General features: G+C 43.3%; 1 protein-coding gene across 1 annotated transcript in view; it reads left to right on the plus strand.

Moving 5' to 3' along the window:
• Positions 1-21,193, plus strand: part of LOC128719112 (proteoglycan Cow) — an 89,081-nt gene extending 67,888 nt beyond the window's left edge. The window contains exons 5-11 of the mRNA XM_053812734.1: positions 218-678; positions 7,787-7,917; positions 15,266-15,394; positions 15,647-15,833; positions 19,649-20,038; positions 20,115-20,252; positions 21,081-21,193. Coding sequence (XP_053668709.1) covers positions 218-678; positions 7,787-7,917; positions 15,266-15,394; positions 15,647-15,833; positions 19,649-20,038; positions 20,115-20,252; positions 21,081-21,193 — 1,549 coding nt within the window. The remainder of the gene's footprint in view (positions 1-217; positions 679-7,786; positions 7,918-15,265; positions 15,395-15,646; positions 15,834-19,648; positions 20,039-20,114; positions 20,253-21,080) is intronic.
• Positions 21,194-23,231: the final 2,038 nt, after the last annotated feature.

A 23,231-nucleotide genomic window follows, 5' to 3' on the forward strand; every position in this document is an offset into this window, starting at 1 on the left:
GATTCCTAATGAAACAAAGCACGTAGCAGTAGCGCACTCACTGCAGCGCCCGTAATCAATCACTCGGAACGCGACCGAGCTATGGGTAGACGGTTCGTTCTACCCAACCTGTCCGCTGCCATTGACAACAACCGTTCTGCCGTGCGCTTATTGTATCCCCTCTATTTCTATCCATCTCTCTTCCGCACTGCTTACCGCATGTTATCAACACCACCAGGGAGGAAATAATCACCAAGAGCAAATACTTCGAAGAGGAGGAAGCGAAACGCAAAGCGGACGCGGAGGCAGCAGCAGCGGCAGCAGCTGCAGCCGCCGCGGCTGCAGCATCGGGCCTGAACGGGGCCATCGGGGGCGGTGTGGCTGGTGTGACCGATACCGGCAGCATGACGTTGATGGCGGCCAGTGGCGATAGTAGCACCGGAAGCAACGCAAACGACGGTACGAGCAGCGGGCTGGAGCATGAGGAACGCGAGGACGACGAAAGCTCGTCGCAGGATGACGACGTGTTTTATGACAGCGAGAAGGAGGAGGACTGCAAACCCTGTCCGGTGGTGAAACCCACTTATCTGTGCGGCAGCGACAACTGGACGTACTCGTCGCTCTGCCGGCTGGAGTACCACAACTGCATTCACACGACGGAAGTGAAGGTCAACTGTATGGGTTTCTGCCCATGCAAAGGTAAGCCAAGACGGTCATTTGTGTGAAACGAGATAATTATTTCCTGGAGTGGAAGAACCAGTTCGCCATCAGTCCCATCCTCCATTAGCTAGCCTTCTGTGGGATAGGGAGTGTACATTCATCAGCATATCTAACTCACAAGCCACAAGTATATAATACGGGGTGGTTGTAACGATACGAAAGCAAGTTCAGGTTTTATGTCAATTGTCGATCATTTAAATGATTCATCATGAATAGCTCAAATCTTTAGCTATATTTCAACACCTTTTTATTCTAATTTTTACATAATTTTTCCTCACAAAAGTCCAAAAGTAGACGTCAGATTGTTTGCTTTAAACTCAGAATATTCCAGTTCCAGGTCCACCACAATCATGTGTGCACTATTCTTTTCGCACTTTAATATGAATTAATTCACCATGCTGTTATCCTGAGCACATGCACGGTACGTGGTTAGAGTATTTTTCCAAACCCCTACGCAGCCCATATGCTGCCCGGTGCGAGACGAGCTTAAACCAATTACGTTTGCTTACTTTTAATTAACTTCGATTAACGGGCCACGAGTTTGTTTTCGTTTTTAATTTCATGTCAACCGTTAATAAACTGTGTTGCGATGCTGTTTTTCTTTTGTTTTCGCTCTGTTGTTTTCCGTTCTTTGTACCATTATACTTGTACGCGTGCTTTGGCCCGCGGGAAAGCGCATGGCTCTCTGGTATCTCGCGTCTATCACTGGCAGCGTGAACGGCGGTGGCGCACGTGCGTTGAATTCGTACCTAGCACCCAGGGCAGCATTAAACGGTCGGTGTGTTGTAGCGCAAATTGGCCCGAAAAAGATACGTACGGTGTGCCACGAGCATGCCAGAATGCCTGCGGGGAATTAAGGTACACGTCTGTTGCGCCATACCATGTGCAAGTCTGACGCTGATTAAGAAAGCGCTGGTTTTGGGTCGCGTGCACAAAGGCACGGATGAAGGACATACTTTTTTTCTCTGATGGACATTTCTAGGAAAGGACATTCTTGGGGTGGATAAGGTAACGCACATGATAAAAAGACGGATTTTTTTTTTATTCTTTTCCTTTGGTTTAACTGGAATGTGTTGAGGGAGAAGTGAAATTCCTTCATTTTTTACATCATGCTCAACCTGAAATTTCGTCATCCGTCATGTCACGCACACAGTTGATTTCAACTAGCAAAAGCTCGCTAAAATTAAGTGCATGGATTTATTATCCATCCTCATCTGTTCATCTGTTCTTCACCTTTACCAATTGAAATTAAATTAGAAGGAAATTAGAATTATACAAATCACATTCTTATTTCATTTCATCCACTACTGGTAATACAAATTACACATTGCCGTATGCATCGTCATGGCTTACATGGTGTTTGATTACAGGGTATTTCAGAAAAATAGATAACGTTCCACCTTAACTTGAATACAATTTATAAATGGCTGCTTTCTCAGGCAATTGCAAGATTAAAAGCTTTTCCAGCACTGGACATACCATGTGCGACAGTCGAGAAAGCTCTGCGTGGAATGAACTTCAATATAACTAGATCTAAGAGGTATGTTCAGGAATAAACAATGCCTGCTTAGTGATTTTCAGGCAATGACGAAGGATGGAGGATCTAAACGGGCATCATAAATGGAAACAAATAACCATACTCTAAGTTAGAAAGCTTAAGCTTTTAGCCTGTATCTGCCAAATAATCTACACTACAATTTGATCTACTATCTACTTTACAAACTACAATTTGAGGATAAATCCATTAAAGTTTAGAAATTTTATTTTAATTTCAATGCATTTGCAATAATGTATAAGTCTGATTATTAAATTATTCCTTTTTCAGTTGTTACCGTTAAAAAATAATTGTTTACATTTTTTGCACTCGGGGAACATGGCTTAATCTGGCCCAGACCAGGTAGCAAAATTATTTATTTTGACATTTGTCGAGCTTGGGTTAGCTGCTTTCATTAGGAAACCAATCTAATCCTTGTTTCTTAAGCGTAACTTGGCTTGCCATTTGTATGGCGAGCTGTAAGCGGATAAGCCTGGAAACGTCAAAACGCATACAAAAAAACTGGCTTAAAGTATGATTCCGGCCAATGACAGTCCTCTGGCATACAGTAATTGTTAATATCTCTCCGAAGGTATAAGGAGCGTATACGGAGGACTAAATTTTCCACCTGCAAAGTAGATCTAAAAAATGTGCAATAACTCCACAACTACCTCAACACATTCCAGTTCAAGTTGAAAAGTATTACATTGCCACATTGCCATCTCGGAAACCCTGTACGCCACCGGGGCTGCCCTCAGCAAATCTATCCCAAACTCACAAATCCACGCCCAGATGGGAATTTTCAATCATGTTTGCATTATACCAAACCATACTCCACGCCAGCGAGCGCTATTTCATAAATTACTGCAATAATCTTGTGTCCGGTCGTTTGTTTGCAACCGCCCAGCCCGCTGTGTATGCCCCGCGCGTGTCACCATACACCACGGCAAGAATTTATGTCACGAACATGCTAGCGAAATTCATAAATTTGCTGGAAAGCCTCCAGGAAAGTACCAGCGGGCAGCCCGGGCAGGAACAAAGATGGAAACCCATGAGCGCGAGCAAACACTTGCAAGCACACACTGTGTTCCGTTGGCACCGGTATGAAGTTCTCTCGGTGGTACAGGTTGTTGTTGACCAAAAAAAAAAAGAAAAAAAAAAGATTAGAAAAATGTTTACATATATACGACAGCGATCTGCCGCTGCCGCCGGCCTGGGTAGCACGCGTTCTCGGCAGTATATTTCCTAAGAACCAAACGTAAAGACAACGGCAGTATCTCAACAAAACGAAGCTTTCCCCTGGCGGATTCTGGCGCACGGGCGAAGTATGTGCAGCAAGCGAAGCGAAGATAAGAAAAAAATGCAATTTAAATTATGTTTACTTGCTTTTCGGTGACCGGAACGAGCGGAGCTTGTCCCGTACGTGGCGAAAGCCATTGCGCTATTCGTGTTTTCTCGCGCACATTCGATACTGATTACAGTCCGCGCGCAAAACGGCTCACCCAATCTGGCGAAAACGGTCCGCACCCTGTTGGTCTTGCTTGGTGGAATATTCCAACCAACCTGTAACATCTCCCCAGCCTGGGTTCGTCCCCGTTCCCAAGCGACATGTGCGCGAGGTGAATGTATTACGCTGAATGCCTGTTGTGTTATTTTTTGTATTATGCTTTACTGCTTGGCGTCCATTATCCGCACCACTTCAAGTCTTTGCAAAGGCACAGAACGACTGCCCAGCACTTGACCATGCATCATCGCTGTTGCTCGTTGTTACCGCTTCCTGCCGTGCTGCTTGGACGAGACGGCGGCCACGGTGCGGTCTGCCGCAGCCTACCCTTCGGTGATCATGAATATGATGAAGCCAGATGACGGTGTTGTGAATTGCTTTTTTCCACCCACCATGCTGCTCTTATCCTGTTGTTAATGGTGTTGCTCGGTGGGCCCGAAACAATGGACTATGGCGGAATGAGCCAAACCTTCGCGCGACGTTCATCCTACATTACGATGCCAGTGGATCATCGTTTGCATTCAACTCTTTTCCACCGAGCGCGACAAGAGCGAAACAAAAAAAATACCGCCCAAAAGACGGGAGAAACATTCAGTCCGGATGAAAGGCTGAAGTGACTGGTGTATGCTTGTTTCTTGCTCAATTTTTTTTTTTTTGTTCTGTTTGGCCTCTGGAAGATAAGTGGAAAACATTTTTAATTTCCGCCTCCAAATACATTCCAGCTGAACGCTGGCAGACTGTGGCAAATGTGTGTGTTCCAGTTGGGAGTATAAAAAGGTTTAGCTTTTGGGGGGCTGATTGCTATTCAGCCTCGGCTGTGGGTGTGGTTCATCATGACGTCCGAATGAAGGCGGGGGGGGGGGGTCACACTGATGATGGAGCTGGTGCTATTAATCATGGTTGGCCGGGTGTGCCGATAACAAAAAAAAACCTTGCAGTACATTAGTTTTTCGGTGAGTTCTTGCCACTCATTTCCAGAACAGGAAAAACAATGAAGGAGAAATACAGTATGACTGTCTTACTATATCGCATTCTTTATCTTAATGTGCTTTACGGGGTTAGTACACGGTGCATGTTTTCAAAAATTTCTTTTTTTTTCATTAAGATTATTTCTCTATGTCTTCAGTATAAAGTTATAAGGCGAATCAGTGTTAAAAAAAACTGTTAAACAATTTTAAACGCAACTGTTTCAAACACGACTTTTCAAATCAAGTACGATCGATTCGGTTTAAATGCGGTATGGTCTTGTGGTTCTACAAAGCTTTTCCTATCATCATAAGAATCCATTTGTTATCAAACAAAAAACTTGTGCGTCCAAAGCATAAGTCTCAATTTTCTTCAACTTAATAATAACATCTTACGTACGATGACAGGCAATTTATTGCAAATTAGGTTTGAAATATTGATTTTGTACAAACTTTAACTGTTCGGGCTGCAACGTGTCCGCCGATCAGAAGATTGCCTTTAAAGACGCCCAGCTGGATCAGGTGTAGCGGTTCAGTATAGCTGCACAATAAACATATGTATTCCATTTTTGTTACACATTTACTGCGTATTCCGAAATTTTTTGACGGTTTCCCATACATTTTTAATGCCTTTTTATGAAGCGAACTTCTCTCGAAAAAAAATCTCAGCCCACCGAGTGTTTCTGCTGCAGGTGTATAAATATTATACTTAAAACCACGAATTATGAGGGCGCATGTAAAAATATTAGTTTGAAAATGTTGTCAAGTAATAATCATTTCCAAAGGAATTATAATAAAACTAGCAATGAGTCTTAAAAGTGAAAAAAGAAAGATAAATAAGTAGGAATAGTGTTCTGCGGGATTAGTTTTGAACATTGACGAAACCATGATCTCGACTGATCGTACTGACCGTGTTGATGGTGTTCGTGGTGATCTGTATCCATATGGTAGAGGTACCGCCACGGGACGAATTCAAAAATGTATGAGAACCCGTCAAAAAACCTCGAAACGGATCCAAAAATATGTGGGACGCCGTTTAAAAATCTTGGGACGGATTCAAAAATAACTGGGACTCAGTCTAAAAACACTCAGTACAAAAACTGTCAAAACAGCTGCAGAAAACCCTGTATTGTGTTTAAAAAAAAAAATAATACCAAAAATTAAACTTCTTTTTAAACTGTCATAGTGTACCATCCCCTTAATACCACCTTAAACACGGTGATTTTAATTTCATTTTTAAATGAATAGCAATATTCTACATTTCAATTAATTTATCATATAAAAACCAAACAAAAACTCCCCTTCAATTACTGAACTTGTGAGCCAAATAACCCGCCCGAAGCAAACTGATAGTCGAAATTAATCCCAAGAAACCCTATTTGTTCAATTATCGTTTTCTTTAATAATACGCAACTTCTACATCGGCCACTTATTCCACCGGTAGCCGTCACTAATCGATGGTCCCAATATGTGTTACACGCACCGGCTGTTACACTTACTACTTGAACCTTACGGTTTTGAACCAATGCTGCCATCCACGACACACGCAGAGCCCAAGCACGGTATATCGAATGCGCTAGCGTTGGTAACAAAATCATTCATCCTTGGGCTACGTCAACGGTTGACCGTTAAGCTGAAGTTAGCCTCTATGGGCCCGGCCTATATGGCTCTGCTGCCGTCGGTGTGCGTGCAGGCCTGGAACCGGCCAGACCCGGTCATAGGTTGGAGCAGTTTTTCTGTCTCTCTAATTGCCCATAAATTCCGACCGATTGCACAAATTCCTTTTTGATGAGCTGATTGATGTAGCCGGAATCCGGTACGGTAGCCGGCTCTGACCTACTGTCTGTCCGACCGACAGTCAACGTCAGTCCCTGCTTTCGAAACGAGCTGGCAAGGCACCAGTGAAAGCGGGAGCACTTTAATCTAATTATTTACACACTTACGTACGGCTAGCTACAGCTCCCGTCGCATTCGCATGAGGATTGAAAAGCTTATGTGCGTTGGGTAGATTGGAAGGAAACTTTAAATGGGTTTTTTTTTATCGTTTTGCTAGAAACAGATTTGAAGCGAACGAGACCGGTAGGTTTTAACAATTAATTCAACAGTTAAAAATGATTGCTTGTGTGTTTTTCATTTCATTCCATCGAACACATTGGGCGGCAACAATCTTCAATCGGCTTTTTAATTGTGTGTTGAGAATCAAACAAGCATTCACAATGCAACAAATGGTTTCATTAAAGTCGGACTGCTCTCTAGGCATATGGGTGATATCGATTCCATCAACTTATCATCCTACCTCAGCTCTACATTGCCACGGTAGAACGCACACAGACACACTCGCGTACAACAGTGTTCTAGTTATCACGCTAGAACATCACAAGCCAGATGCAGGAAATAATGATCGAGCAGTAACGGAGTACAAGTAAAAAAAAAACACTCCCACACACACACACATAACACAGCATAAAGTAAAGTGAAAATCAGCAATGGATTGTTTGTTCCCAACTCCACTCCATTTCATACAACCGGTTTGATTCAACATGCCGTGTGAAAAAAGGGACAGAAATCAAACACAGCAAAAAAAAAACCATACCCCGAAATGAGAAAACTGAAGGATGGCCAACTCCCGCCGGGTTTTGTCAAGTGTACAGAACGAAGAACTGCCATTTCTCTTCCTGTTTCAACTGGGGCAAAAGAAACAATCGTCCATTTTGTTTTTGTTTTTTTTTTGTTGCAGTTATACCGCCATACTCCGTATAGCTGTTTCGATTTTATATCATTCCATTCCATTGCATGCGAATTCCAACACACATTGGTTGTGTGTATGGTTCGACACTTTCACCCACACACATCCACCAAGCGAAACAGCCAGAACGGAACAGATATCACCACCGTCAGCGGTGCGGTGTGTGCTTGTGCCTTGTCCGTGTCAGGTTGAACTCACATTCCACTGGTCGTTGGGGCTGTGCGCGGGAGTTTTTTTTTTTTACTTCTCGTATCTTCACATTTTCACCAACTTCCCTCGAATGGTCGCTTTCTTTCATGTTCTCCTTTTGTACTCCATCTCCATTTGTCCATCCGCAGATGCTAGCCTGCTTCTTGATCTGAAAAAACAGCAACGGATGGCTGACCGGATGAGTGCGTTCAACGCCAAGTACCAGCGGACGATCGACAGCAATGACATCAACGCAGACAACCTCATCCCGTCCGGCAAGGTAAGTTTACACGCCGCGGTCGTGGGCGGCTGGGCGACTGGCCGAGACTGTGATGGATTGGTTCCCCGTACCAATACTTACGCTGCCACGATGTGCGTGATGTGGCACTGGGAAGGTGATATTGATTTTTCTCCATTTCACTGAGCTAGGAATTATTGGAACGACCAACAGCAGCAGCAGCAATGTTTCCCGGCCATTGGGAAGTTTGTGCTCTTGTACGGTACATTCCCTACGCCCCAAGTGTCCTTCCGTGTGTGCTGAACGCGACAGTGACAGTGGGATACCGGCGATTGGTGTACCGAAAAACGCCATCGATCAATGTGTTTCAATTTTCCGCATTGTGGCGCATCATTTCCTGACCACCGCTCCCTAGAACGGTACGGTACGATGCACAGTGACTGCAAAACCGGGGCAGGCCAGTCCTTAAGGAGGTGATTTATTCAGTATATTAACTTTTTATCACCATCGTCGGCCATTGGTGATCTTCGTCGGGGCGGGAAGAAATTCATAATTTGCTACTAATTGTTTGTTCTGTTCGATTCAATTGTTTGCCGCTGATTGATGGTCAGAGTTTTGTGAGTTGCACAGTTGATGCTAGGTGGCCTTCATATCCTCCTTAAGTCATTTATGTTATCTTTTTCAATACAATCCAACACACAAAGAAGGAATGTGTGTGCAATTTTTATTGACCAGAAGATTTCACCAGTTATCTAATTTTTGGAAATGATGTTTTAATGTTCACCGCTGAGATAAATTTGCTTTCGTTTTACGGAAATTTAGAGTTCAGTGATAAGATTATTGCAATTCTTAGCAACAAGAGCATACCGGTTGAAGTACGGGTTGAGGAATTGTTCCTTTTTTATAAAGTTTAAATAACTTAGATACAAAACTTAGGGAATTATGTATCATTAGGCTTCTACCATAGTCTCATGCAACATTATTTGATCCATTGCACCGAAGATTGTGGATCGAATCACATCTGGACCGGAGATGGCACCCAGCTAACTAGTCTTAAGATATTCGTTAACATTTGTGGAAACCTGGGACTGTGTAAACCTGCTTCTCCTTGTCCGTAGATCGGTTTGTAGATTCTTTGGCGGATTATTATTTAAATAGAACTAGAATGTGTCGAGATATATTGGATTTCATATTTTCTGGATTGTGTCTAAAAGTAAGCCTAACTTGTTCTAATCTTTCTTGAATCTGGTTCCATTTGAACAGAAATTTCCAGAAAAGATTCGGACTCTGCCAGATAATTCCCAAAACCTTGTACGCCAAGTTTATCCAATTGAGAATTTTTTATTCTTCAACAATACTTTAATAATTAAAATGTTTGACATAAAATAGTCCGAATTGACATTTCGATTGTGGTTACCTTGAGAGAATCATTCTAAATCCGGCTTAAAAGGTGCTTCCGACCTTTCCTCAAACAATAATGCTGCGTGATTATCGTACAAAACTGACAAATGTACCACTCTTGTTCCGGCGAAACAATTACTTTCGATTTGCTCTCGTTTTGTCACTCGTAAATGAACTTTCCTAAAAATAAAACACATTCAATGAAAGAAAGAAAATCAAAACGAACCGAAGCTGAAGCAAATTAATCCCCAGAGCGACATTTCGATCCACCGAATCTGTCTGCGTACATACAAAAACGCACCGGCACACACTCACATTCACGTTTATATACACACTTGTCCAGAGACATCCCTGCGGGCATCATACACGGATGATGATGGGAATGCAATGAACGAAACAGCTCCAATGCTCGGAGGGAATTTGCAAATTTCGAAACTGTAAAGAAACGACGGTTGCACATTACCGCCTTCCAACGTCACGGTCCAATTCCAGCGGACACTTTTGCGCCGTACAAACACACATACACATGAGAGAATGGTGATAAGATAAAGCAATTTATGTATCAACTTCATTCACACGGAAAGCGATGCGCGTAATGTACCGTGCGGATCATTTGTAAAGCCACAAAACCATGCACAGGTTGGTGGAACCGAATGGACCGTCCACTGTGCACGGGCTGGGAAGCGAGTATCAGCAAGAAATGGAAAACCACACAATCACAAGCCAGCCGGCCATAGCCAGCCGCACATCAATAACGAACGATTGAAACCATTCGCGACGGCCGGTAATCTCTTGGGAGGATGGGAGAGAAATGTGCAGGCCGCCCATGCCCGTGTCTAGGGATCAATAAAGTAACATAACTCGTCCAATTGTTCTCATCTTTGTCGCCGGACAACTTTTGCCGCTGTGCATCAAATCGATCGGGTGGGTACTCCGGGGGAGTTTGGGAATTTAAACAAGTTGAATCGCTACCGGCGGTGATAGGTTTTTTGTTCTTGTTTGCTTTACTTGAAATCCCATCCCTGAAATGCTGGACAGCAGAGCAAAAAAAAAACATTATCGGATTAAATGATTCATGCATACATCATCCAAGTATATCATTATCCTGGTTAGCGATGCATGACACATCGTGGTAATGTTCTTTTTATCAAACATATCAAGAAGAATTGCGTATTGTTGGACGAAGTAGGCGGCGATACGATAGACTGTACGCTAATTAGCTTTTCACTATGGGCCTGTTCAATGTTCTACTATACAGGGTGTACATGATAGTGTGAACCCATTTTTTATAAACATCATCGAATACTGTTCATCCGGGTGTTGGATTATCCGTGCCACGTGTAAAATACAATCTCATAGGTGGTTTTAAATATTACCTACAAGACAGCCACTAAAGGCTTCAGTAGCGATTACTATACTATACTATACTGAGTGTCAACAAAAGTGTACGTGTTATCCGTATTTCCCGCTCATCCGGTTGGGTATGAGCACGAATAAACGACGTTCCACGATTACATGAAACCCGGATGACAGGTCGCCATGTTTGTTTCTGTTTCAATTAGGAAACATTAATCCAACACAGTTTTCACTATGCACCACCTTACCAAAACCGTGTAAAGATTATGAAAATATGTTTATAAAACTACTAAAAACTACTCTACTAAAAACTACTTAAAAAACTACTCTACTACGCCTACTTAACCAGATGTTAACGGCCTAGTCGTGCTTTGGTGGTAACAACAGCTACCAGTTCCAAGCTCGTGGATCATCAGTAAATGTTGTGCCCACAACGTATTAAATAGTTTATGGTGTTGAGAGTTGATTTTCACTAATTTTACTCATGAAATGAAAATAGTTCTATGATTAATTTGAATTAAAAGCCCACTAAATTTCTTAATTATTTGATAACGAAATATGGCGTTTTCGACTGACTGACCTGTTAACCTTATTTGACCGCAATTGAAGTCCTCTTGGTTGGAAAATAGTAACTGCTATTCTATCAACCATTCTATTCCGACCTAATGCCAAATTATACCGAGCAAATCGCTATAATTTTGACTGTAAATATTCAATACATTGATGGAATATGCTGAAAAGCTGACCAATTTAAGAGTTACATCTAGAGGTACTCATTTGGGAGGCGTCATATTGTTTAAGTTACCAATCAAATTGTAAGGTTGTTACTAAAAACTCAATGTTGTTTTTGACACTGTTTGAGAACAAAACTCGAATATCAACAGGATTTAGTACACCCTGTATAAAATTACTTTACCATTAGCCTTAAGCTACCTTTACTAGTACCAAACTAACCCAATTAACAAAAGTTTAATCACAACAAATTTGTTCCACATCACTACACGGTCAACCGGAATTGCTTAATTGTACCGCCGGAAAAAAATCCTTGTGTTCGTGCAGTTTCATCTTTCCACACAAAAAACTTTCCATCAGGACCAATCCAAATCATTAACGGAACGGTTCACCCTGGCCACGCTCAGGACGCGTCCCCAATCTCACCCCCCCGGCCATCACCCCGGATTACCAATCAGTCAAAAGCGATAGTTGCAGAACAGTTTCCGTGTTGCGTTTTATCAGTGCTCTCACAAAACATTTTCCCACCCCCTCAAATCCGGTGGTCCGTTGTGTGCCAAATTGAATAAGTTTAACGCGAGAAAATTCTTCTCCAAAATGTACCCAAGTACGAACTGGTTACATTTGCGCACTCGTTCGTCGCAATTGGGATTCTTTTTTTCGTTCTTTCGTGTTTTTTTCACTTTCTTTTTCAAACTTCTCTATTGCGCAAGGTTCTGTGGAACGGTTTTGTAGCCGCTTCCGTGTTCTGAATTTTTCTGCCCTGGAGCGTTTCTTTCTCGTGCGCTAAAAACTTTCAATTGCGAATTTCGAACCCCAGTACTGTTCGGCGTGAACCATTTGGTTATTCCATTCCACGGATGGTCGGTCGGTTTTCCTTTCGGTGCACTGCATCCCCGGGGCGGGCCATCGCTCGAGTGGCGTTTTAATGTTATTTACAGCAAAAAGCAATTCAACTCTAATTAAGCTGCGCCCCAAAGTGCGCGGGGGGGGTGGGGCAACAAAAGCGTTAAAGTAGGAAACCAGAGCGACCAGAGGCCAACGTACGGGCAACACAAAGTACAAAAACCGAAGGACAAAACAATCGGAAGGCAAAGTTAAACAGTGGCCCGAAGCACCCAAAACGGCGAAACGAGTCGAAAACAAAATGTGCAAATAAATACATTTCACCATGGTCAAACGCGAAGGAGAATGGTTCCGCTGCCAAACAACCCAACCCGGAAGTGTTTATGGGTGCCGGCTTGGCCCACGTGTTTCCGTGCAAACGGTGGCCTGCGTCCACTAGGCTAGACTAGATAGCTAGTGGGGTTAACAAACGCAACAGTAAGGCCATTTAAACTCGTTGCTTGATGGCAATAAACGCTTTTTGTTGCATTGGGCTGTTGTTCGTTGATGTTCCGGCATAGTCATTTTAGTGTTCCGTTTTAACTTCGCTGAAGGAATATTACCGTCAACAAAGTGACAAAACAGTTGCTCTTGAACCATATCCAATGAACTTGTTCTATGGGTGTTATGCACGTTAGCTCACAGTAATGTAAGCGTTTTTCTGTTCCAATGTGTGCGTGTTTTATTTAATTGTATTGGTGTAATTTTGAGGCCCATAAGTACGCTGAGACAAGAGCAGATCCGTGGTGTATTTGGTGGCGATTGGTGACAGGACCGCGGAGAAATTCCATCCGGACCGTTCCCGCGCAGCAAAAACTGACTAAAACAGACAGTGTGGTAAAATGAGTGTCTTACGTACTACTTAGCCATGTCTTCAACCGTTTCGCGGTATTGGCCTGCGGGCCAAAGAGGCAGGAGTCCTCTAAACTGCTCCAGGGTCGCGCGCCTTCGTCTGCCAATCCATTATCTCGGCCTCTCTGGCGGACGCATCAACGCCATCACTCCATCTCAATTTGGTCCTCCTCTGTCCATGTGGACGATCTAAAAGGACTTTATGGAGTTGGTCGTCCGGTGTCATTCTCATGACGTGACCAGCCCACCGGAGCCTGTATGACAGTGACAGTCGTACCGCTGTCGACTGCCCATCCATTATGTATGCACTGGCCTTTCTGATCGACACATCAACTACAACCGCTTCCATTGTTCATGAAGCCGGTCCGAAAAAATCTTCGCAAGGCTGAGTAGTCCGGTGTCATTCCAATGACATGGCCTGCCCACCGATGACTTGCGAGTTCTCTTCGTAGCACGATGGCGAGTTGCATTGCTCGTCAGTTGTTTATCCTCACATACGGGGTTAAACTGCCCGCTGGTTGAGTTTCTTTCTCACGCAACAGAATTTTTTGGTTAGAATAGTTAACATAATAACAAAAAAATTATTTAAATACAGACCAATATGATATGACCTACTTTAAGCATTTATTCTTTAAATTGCCATGGTGATGCATAGAGCAAACTTTTTGTGGTGAGTCGGTGCTAAAGCCAACTGCTTTGGTCAAACTTCATTTGTAGCTCAATTTGGACCGAACTATGTTGAATCTTTTAATCTTTGAAATTTAAATCTTTTATTTCCTGAAGATAACACTCTCAAGGAGTTTCCTTTCATCGATCGTTTGTTTGATTTTTCGAATCTTTCACAACTGTCTCACCATGACACATTTTCTTGTACACTCTAAAGGATATGCTTAAATTGCACCGTTTCGCACTGCTTTAATAATGGCTTACTTGCTCTACCCCAATGTCGGAAAATACCTTCAAACGGCCTGCGTATTTCATAAATCATACATCAGTTGACGGCTTGTTCGCCTTTTGGTCCTTCGCTTTTGGAGGGGTTCGTCATACCGCACACGATAAGCACTGCCATTCGGTGCCAATCGATTCGATCTACGCTTGGGGCGAAAGCCCCAATCGTCTAGCCTGTACGTTCCGCAACGTCTTCTTTAGTTTTGGTGTTGCAAAGCAGGATAGTAAAAAAAAAGCGGTACGGAACCGACAGCATCTGCCGAGCACGAAAAGTAAACAACTCATCCAGCTTCAACACTTGCAGTAACTTCGCTTTGCGATGCGAACATGTTTGGCACCATGACGCTCCATCACCGGTGCCGATTGTATATTGAACGGGAGGCTACGGAAGATGGTTTTATCGGCTGGCTTTGGAAGTTAAGCGGAGGGCGAAAAAAAAAGACACGGAACCGACCGACCAGCGCCATTCACTCCCCGCTAAACCGTTAAACGATTGACAGGCGACAAAGTGTTCCTGCTACCCGATTTGTAGCCTTTGCAGGATAAGCACCCGAGTGAACGGGGCTGTTGGACTTACGGATCATGGAAGATGCTTTCATGCTGATCTATGTCAACACACAGCGTGACGGACGATGATGGAAGTCGTGTCGGTTCCGCGGTGAAGTTTGGTGAGAGTTGGGTGTGACGTTATCTTCTCAAACTTAACGTAGATTAGGAAAGCGAGCTCCGAAGGGGTTTCAATGCATCAAAAAACGAATGCAAAACGAATCGAACGGCTTGTTTGCTATAATAAGCTCTTTATAGTATGTCCAGTTTGTCAAATCTAGTTAACAAGAAGAAAGATATTCAGAACTCATTAATCACGACAGAACGTTCCTTGCATTTACGGAAGCTTCGGTGCTTATGGTTGCTAAACTTGGACACACGAAATTCAGCTTCCGTACCTACCAAATGCACCAATGCATTCCGGGTTCGGTTCTAGACTGTCATATCACCGTCTCCTACCCGACTGCCAGTTGGTTCTTAATGAAGAGCCTTCAACGAGTCCTCGGTGTGGCCATTATCGACGATAAAATAACAATGGCACACCCCGGCTAGTACTAGCACAGAGTACTGTAAGCTATCGTTTCCTCTCTTTTTTTCCCTCTTTCCATCTGCACTGCCTGCGGCCCCCACTCGACGCGCTCGTCAAACTCCATCTCCGGCAAACCGGCAGCAGCAGCTCAAGGAGGAAAAGAACCGTCACTACAACCACATCAACTCACAGTACACTTTCACGCCCGAGGAGATCAAGTACGACAACAAGCACTACAAGTACATCAAGTACACGACGTACAAGGGCAAGGTAGGTCTGATAAAAGCGCTCCCGAAGCCGTTCCTGGTTGCTTTGCCAGCACTCGCAACGGTGTGTGTGTGTGTGTGTATGTGTGTGATTTGCTGGCGGTGTTGAGCGATTCCTTCCCGGATCCCTGAACACAGTCCCCCCTCCCAGCAAATGTTGCGCAAAAAGTAGGGTTTGGAAAATATTCATTACCATAACATTACCCATTTCCGTTCTCATTCTCGTTCCGGTGCTACCAACGCTCCCACATTGCAGCCTTCATTGCCGTCGGCATCCCGTCAGTATGATGGTTACGGTTCGTCCACCAGTGGTTCGACCCGCCTGACAGCCGAGGACAAGCACAAAATCCGAGGATACAACGAGATGCTCGATAAGCCGCCCAGCACCGGTAACACCAATAACGGCAACGGCAAACCATCCAAACAGTCCGGCAGCGTGGCACGTAAGTACGGGGCCGGGCAATGAAACATTTACTTGGCTACCACGGTGCACGGTGCTTCCAACTCGTGGCAGGTATGGCACCGTAAGGCCAGTTGTTAGGCCAAACGTCACCCCGTGTGTCCGGCACAGAGGCAACCGTCCCGGGCGAAGCGTATCCGGGCGGACTTAATTTGACTTTCGAAACACGAAGCGCCGTTACTGTGCGCTGGTACGCTGGTGGCTGCGCTTGGCAAAAGAGGCACAAACGGCACAAATCGTGTAGCTCTTTTCTGCTTTTCTTGTCTATTGCACCGGCTCCGGGGTGGTTCTGTGTACTGCAAACCTGAAAACAGCCATTTCCGGTGTGCTTCGTTGAGTGAATGCAGCAGTCTGCTGGTCGGGCGCATCCAATGCTGGTGTATAAGTGTTGGGAAATGAGATGTTTTAGTAAAATATTTTGCCAAAAACATTGCACCATGAGTCGTCGCGACATGAACATCGCGAAAAAAAAATTCTGCTCGATTGCATATGTTCCGTTCAAATGATGTCTCAGAGTTTTGCAGGTGAAAAGAAAACATTCTCAAATGAAGAATCTCAAATAAGTAGACACAATCAAGAATATGTAAAAAAACTAGAAACAGTTTTCCGAACAGATAACAACTCTCAAAATCACAGAATTTTAAAGCATTGTGAGAGAAGAAACTTAAAAAACTTAGTGAAGTAAAATGTTGATTATCCGTGCTTATCGATATTCGCCCTGAGCCGGATAAGCGGAGAATAAGGTTACGGTGCCAATAATAGGGTTTTCAGATGAATATTAACGTTTATGGGTGGATTTTGCACTAATTATTGTGATAGAGTTTTGATTAAAAATGTCTGAAAACAAGTCTCGTTGAGGGAAAATTATTTCGTCAAGCAAATTTCATTTCAATGTGAGCCATTTTCATCATTCAAATTGGCCTCCCCTTCATTTGCCTCCAACTTGCTACACAATCATTTAACGAAACGATAAATTCTGTAACCATCTTCTAGCTTTCATCCACAATCTTCTGCTTGCGCGCATTAATTTATGCAAGAAACATATCAATGCTTGCGTCGGTATTTACCAAGCACATGCTCCAGCTTCCGGTGCGCGTACAGCGCGCAACGATATGCTGATCCGCAACGTTTATCTAATCGAGAAACAGTACACCGGTAGCATACTGATGGCATAGAAACCCTTTGCCGCATCGTGCTACTTGCGGCACAGCACACGTGAACTACGGCAGCGGCTTCGTTTCAAGCGCACGTAGCGCATCTCCACGTAGCGCGAGAACATCTTCCGCGTACGCACCTCTCGCTTTTTGGATTTCGTGTTCTTCTCTGCCTGCTACCTCAGGGATGCTTTTTACTTGTGTGTTTTATTTTTCCCTGTCTATTTCCCCCCACCACCCCCACCCCCCCTCTCTCTTTTTCTTGAAAGCATCACCAATTGTACCATCCAGTTGTGTGTGGCATGTTTCGTACGTAAAATATTAAATTAAAAGCTCGACTTACCTCCATCGGCCACCATCAGATGGCAGCACTGTGCAGCGTTTACTTCGATCACGGCTAACTGCTGCTGATGGCAACCGGTGTATCCAAGCAACTTCAAAAACGGCAACGTGTGATTGTAGTAGAAATGTGAATTTCTCCCTACAAGCACATTGGGGCAGTTGGTGGACATTTTAGAGAAATAAAAAATCTGGAGAATTCATTTGGAGAAAATAAAAATTTTGATAATTTAAAATCAGTTATATTAAATAGAATTCCATGGAATCCATGGATCCATGGATCATGGATCATAAATCTAAACTTTCATCTCAATCCAAGAGCTACAGCAGAAAACATTAAACCATTCGAAAAACTATAGTTTTTATTAATTTGTTTTCATGTTTTGAAAACATTTTTTTGTATGATTAACTTTAAGAAGTTTCAATTTTAAAGTATTTGAGATTAATTTATCCATAACTAACAAAATACGCATTGTTTCGTGCAAAACAAACGACATCAAATTTGGAAACTTAAGGTATAAAAAAGCCCACTTAAATTTACCAAACAATTCCTTGAACATTAATTTTGACAAAAATCTTATTTAAATTTAGCTTGGTTAAGTAGTTCTATAGAAATGGAGACCAATGTTGGTATATTTTCGTGTTATTCTCAAAATTTTAGTAAAGATTTGTAAAAAGGTAAAGATTTCAAAACAATTCCCCATCAGTAACAGCCCGAAGAGTATACTCAACCCCATCCGAAGCACATATTTCCCATTTTTTTTTCAAAACTGTTATATTTTACGAACAAAATGTCCGCTCTGTGTGTCCCACACTGGCCCATTGTGGTTTGTGTGCTCTCACCACGCTTAATCCTTCGCCATCGTTCCGGGAAAAGGATTCCATGCACCGTAAGCCCCAGTTTCTAGCGGGCGTTGTGAGCGCGAACGAGCAAAGATTTATGGCAATTAAGTATTGTTTAACCTTCTGTGCAACCAAAAACAGACAACCGGTTCAAACGAGCCTTCACAAACACTGGGTCGGGCGGGAGGCGAACAAGAAGTAGGCGTGAAGAGGCGAAACGGTGAGAGTGGGGGAATGTTTATCTTAGCAGGACAGTGAAATTCCCTTCACGCTACATGGCATTAACATGATGATACTTTGCCGGTACGCGCACAAACCCGGAGCACGCGAAACAGGGCCACGCTACTAATACACCCTTATTGAGCACGTCGCGCACGTACCCCGCTATCAATACGGGTATTGTCGTGGGGTGTGGATGGATGGGTGGGCTTGAAACAATGTTTAGTTAAGAAGTGGGTCCGGAAAAGTCGAGAAGTAACTCGGTTGAAAAAGTTTAAAGCACACCCATCGCAACTCCACCCCCACGGCGGACAGATTAATGCCCACCTCTCCCTTTACCCCTCTCTCTCTATCTCTCGGTACGTCTAAGTGGGTCTATTCGAAGAAAGTGAAAGCGTAATGAAGTTTGCTTTTAAAGTTACAAGCATTTTCACTAAGCGTTTCGGAATGCAACACATTAGCGCCGGTACAGGCGCTGATGGTTTCTTTACAGGAAAAGCCTCTTCTTGAGTAAGCGAAAAAAAAAGTTCGAATCATTCGATAAGAAGGGTTACAGTTAGCGTTCCTCCATTTGTTGGCTTCCAACTTTGCTGCGCGTTAGATAAGCAATCGGTACTGTTTGACAAATTATTCCAACTAAACTATTCACCCCCTACTAATTAAAGGCTTCATTGTTTGCTAATGCGGAACACGAACCGTGCCGTGTATTTTCCGCACAATCTCACCCATCCATCCAGGCGACACACCAGCACACGGTAACGTTTAAGCTTAACTTTTACATGAAAATACGGCAGCGACCCATCCACCAGGCGTTTCCTACCTTTTACGCCGCGCCAGCGTTTCGCGTACATTCGATGGCGCTTTTGATGGTTGTGATGGAACTTTTTGACCCGTGCCGAACAGTACCGGGCGTGTATTTGTAAAATGTCATTACCTATTCAGACTGGCGCAAGTGGAAGGTGTTCGGAACGTCCCTTTTTCCACCATCCACCTCGTCCACACGAGCGCTCTTACGTTCGGTGAACTACAACGCTTAATTAACGATGGTGATTAGCAAATCAGCGCAATAACTTTTCACCAATTTGGTTGGGAGAATATTTAAGACCTTCCTCATTCGTCGTGTTGTCCCGCTTCCATCACCGGTTTGATGCGAACGTAAAGTTCCAACCCCTTTCCGATTCGTTTTAATGGTTCGGTCCCATTCATCGCCACCTTCCCGTTTCGGTTCGATTCCACCTGGCAGGTTATCCGATGAAATCGAGCGAATGCAAACCGCAGCAGCTGACGGCCATCGGTAACCGGCTGCTCGATTGGTTCTCGGTAATCATGGCGGACAGCAAGAAGCGGCGTCAGCATCAGCAGCAGAAGAACAAGGTGCACTTTCCCGCCGCCTGCAAGCTGGAGGCACGCTGGATGTTTGGCCATCTCGATCTGAACAACGATGGCGAGCTATCGACGCAGGAGCTGTACGATCTGGAGCACGATCAGAACGAGCGGTGCATCAAACCGTTCATCGATACGTGCGATCTCGATCAGGACGGCACGATCGATCCACGCGAATGGTGCCGTTGCTTCGAGAAAACCGATCGCCCGTGTGCTGCCGTCCGGCGACGTCTCGGTAACGATCTGAGTGGTAAGTTCGGCCCTCGGGGCTCTTTGAAGATGTATTAATTTTTCAACAATTGGTTTAATCAACCTCTCATCACAAGGTTCGTACGCTCCAGATTGTGACAGTCAAGGATTTTACAAGCCGACCCAGTGCCACCAGGCGGTAGGCGTGTGCTGGTGTGTGGATGAGCACGGTGTCGAGTTTGCCAACACGCGTACCCGTGGTAAACCCAACTGTGGTGAGTATTTTTCTTTCTTTGTCAATGCTTTCTTCGGCAAATGGTTAAACTTACAATAACCACCTTCACAAACACAATCCATTGGATGTAGCAAGGTTTTTATCGATTGTTAAAGTTAAAGTTCAGACGCAATTAAAACCGAACCAGCTCATGTAACAGTAAACACCATTCGTTTCCATTTGCGATGAACTACCGTGCGTCTCCATTTATGTTAATAAACGACCATGCGTCTCCATGATGCGCACAATTGTTATTCTGATGGTTTTTTTGTTGGCATCTATTATTATGCAAATATCATGCAAAATAAAATTATTATTGTTTTACTATTGTTGAATTACTTTTGCATCAAAACGTGTATAAAAAGTTTGTTTTCGTTTCTAAAATATGGAATAAATATGACCTAACCTGAAAAACAGCCAGCTAGAAAAATGCCGAGACCTCGCTTTGTTTTAAATAATGTTGAGCAGATTTTAGATTCTATTTAAATAAGAAATCTACGCCAGTTTGGCTCAAAACTCTCCTAAACACAAAACTGCATAGTTTTTTTTTACAGTTAGGACAATGGTATTCCCAATGGTCAAAACGGCCTGCAATTTCAAGAAGAGATTAATACAGAAGACCAGTATGTTTACCATAAAGAAGTTTTATATCAATCAAATGAACGAGTTCAATCGCAATTGAATTAATCTGTAAAAGCTTTATCCATGATTTGCGAATAAGAGGAACTAAACGTATTTTAAAAACGTAATACTTTAATTATTACCACGTATTCACCATCTAAACTAACCGGCTAACTTTGCCTGTGTTTTTTTTGTTTTGCTTTCACAGAAGAAATCATAAACAATGCTACAACACTTAACTCCGACGATGAGGACACGGAAGATTCGGACGACGATGACGATAGCCAGGAGGGTAGCGCTGATCGTCTGCTGGTGTTTTAAAGCGTTGCTTGTACCGGCAAACGGTTAAAGAGGTGTCGTTCCTTTAAGATTTCTTCCAGCTCTCTTTCACCTAATGTATTAGAGTACGCGTTATGTTGTTTTTTTTTTGTTTTATTTTAGAAGAAAAAAAGCAAACCAAACACATTCGTTAAAACAACAGTCCGTTACTTTAATTCAACCTGTAAACCACTAAACATTGTGTGAGAATGCGTGTATTGAGTAATGTAAACGTATATAAGCAGCAAGAACATTAAAAAAACCCAGTATAGTAGACAAATCATCTCCCATTTCCCGTCCGAACACTCTAAAAACAAAAATACCCCACGCGCGGTGATGAAGTGTGGCGTAATATTTCACAGCGGAATGAACCGTCGTTGGGCTCTTTCTTTCTTTCTCTCGTGTGCCACTTCGAAGAAATAATTCCCGTCCTTAGAGAAGCGTTGTAAAGTGCGTGACATTTGTTATTGTTGTGTAAAGCATCGTGTAAAGCAAAAACCCAATTCATGTGCTTATGAACTTTGAATTAATTCCATTTTGCATCTGTACGTAAAACTTCTATTGTAAAAACAAAACGTCACGATTACAAACCTTGAATACAATTCAACGCAAAAGTTTCCATCGATCAGCATGCTACTGAGAGAAAGAGAGAGAGAGAGAGGGAATGAAAGGAAAGCCCCGAACGGAGAAGCGTGAAGAGGGGAAAAAACAGAAATAAGCTAACTAACCTTAACTTTTAGATAATAAGCCAAGCCACTTCTTTAGTGCTATCCGTCTTTACTGCTGCAAATGCAAAACTAGTGAGTGAGTGTTGCATACCGAATGCTGCGTTTGTGTGTGTGTTTGTACGTGGAAAATAGCAAGCAAGCAGACAAATTTAAGCCGGCCAAGAAATGTTAAGAAAACGTAAAAAGTATTACTAAGCAGTAGTGATTTCTAGCGTGCTAGTTTGAGCAAATCAGAAACCCCCGCGGGCGCGCGCTTTATTGTAATGGAATTTACGAAAGCAAAGCAAAAGATAGTCGTTGCTGCACCACTCGGTAGTCTGGTATTGGGTAATTCGGATAAGTCGATCGCTTTTTCTTCATCATATGCTGATCGGGATCGGGAGGAGTTTGAAGGAGTTCGTTTGGAAGGAGTGGTCGGTGTGTTGGAAACTAGCGACCAGGTAGCCATATGCTCGAAAAACTCGCCACTAGACCCGTTTTGTGTCCGTAACACGTTTGAATAGCGCTGTTTAGCGGCCATCACCAGAAAGAAGAAAACCAAACCATCACCAAACTGTATCTAGCAGTAAAAGCAAATCACTTTATAGAACTTGATGTAACAACCGTAAAAGCAGCCTGCATTATGCATTACGAGCCTTAGAGAAGCCATCTTGTTTGTTTGTTTTTTTTTCTTTGCACGTATTCGTACGACAAACCGGTCAAAGCAAGCCAGATCAAATAGATTGATTGCACTACAACTAGCGATCTTTAGTAGTTGAGTGCCCCTGTCGTGGGTTGTCAAGTGGTAAAACACAACGCGTGACAATGTCCATTGAAAGAGTGTCTGTAAGTGACATTTCTTTTCCGTTTGGGCTCTATGCTGGATGCGATGTATGCGGAGGTGGAGAAAAATGGGCTGGCGAAGGATAGTGACGTGACGTGAACAGTGAACCACCATGCGTCTCCATTAACAATGAAGTACCGTGCGCCTCCATTTACGTGATCTATTATATCTTCACACACACACACACATATATACACACTGTGCTTTTGTCGTACTGTAGGCACTCACAAACAACCCAAAGAAAACAATTTACTGTTCATTGCAATAGAACACGCAGCTGCAGTGAATGATTTGTGCTTACAACAACTATTACTACTATTATTACTACCAGCTATTACTTACAAGTAAACCCCTTGAGCGATTCCATTCACTCAACCAAAAAAGAAACCATGGCAACAGATATTACTTTCAAGGTCTGCTCAATCGACTAACGTTGTTATTCAGCCTCCAAATGAAAAATAAAACACACCACAGCACCAACACACGCGCA

Source organism: Anopheles marshallii, chromosome 2 (genome assembly GCF_943734725.1).
Source record: "Anopheles marshallii chromosome 2, idAnoMarsDA_429_01, whole genome shotgun sequence".
Lineage (NCBI taxonomy): Eukaryota > Metazoa > Arthropoda > Insecta > Diptera > Culicidae > Anopheles > Anopheles marshallii.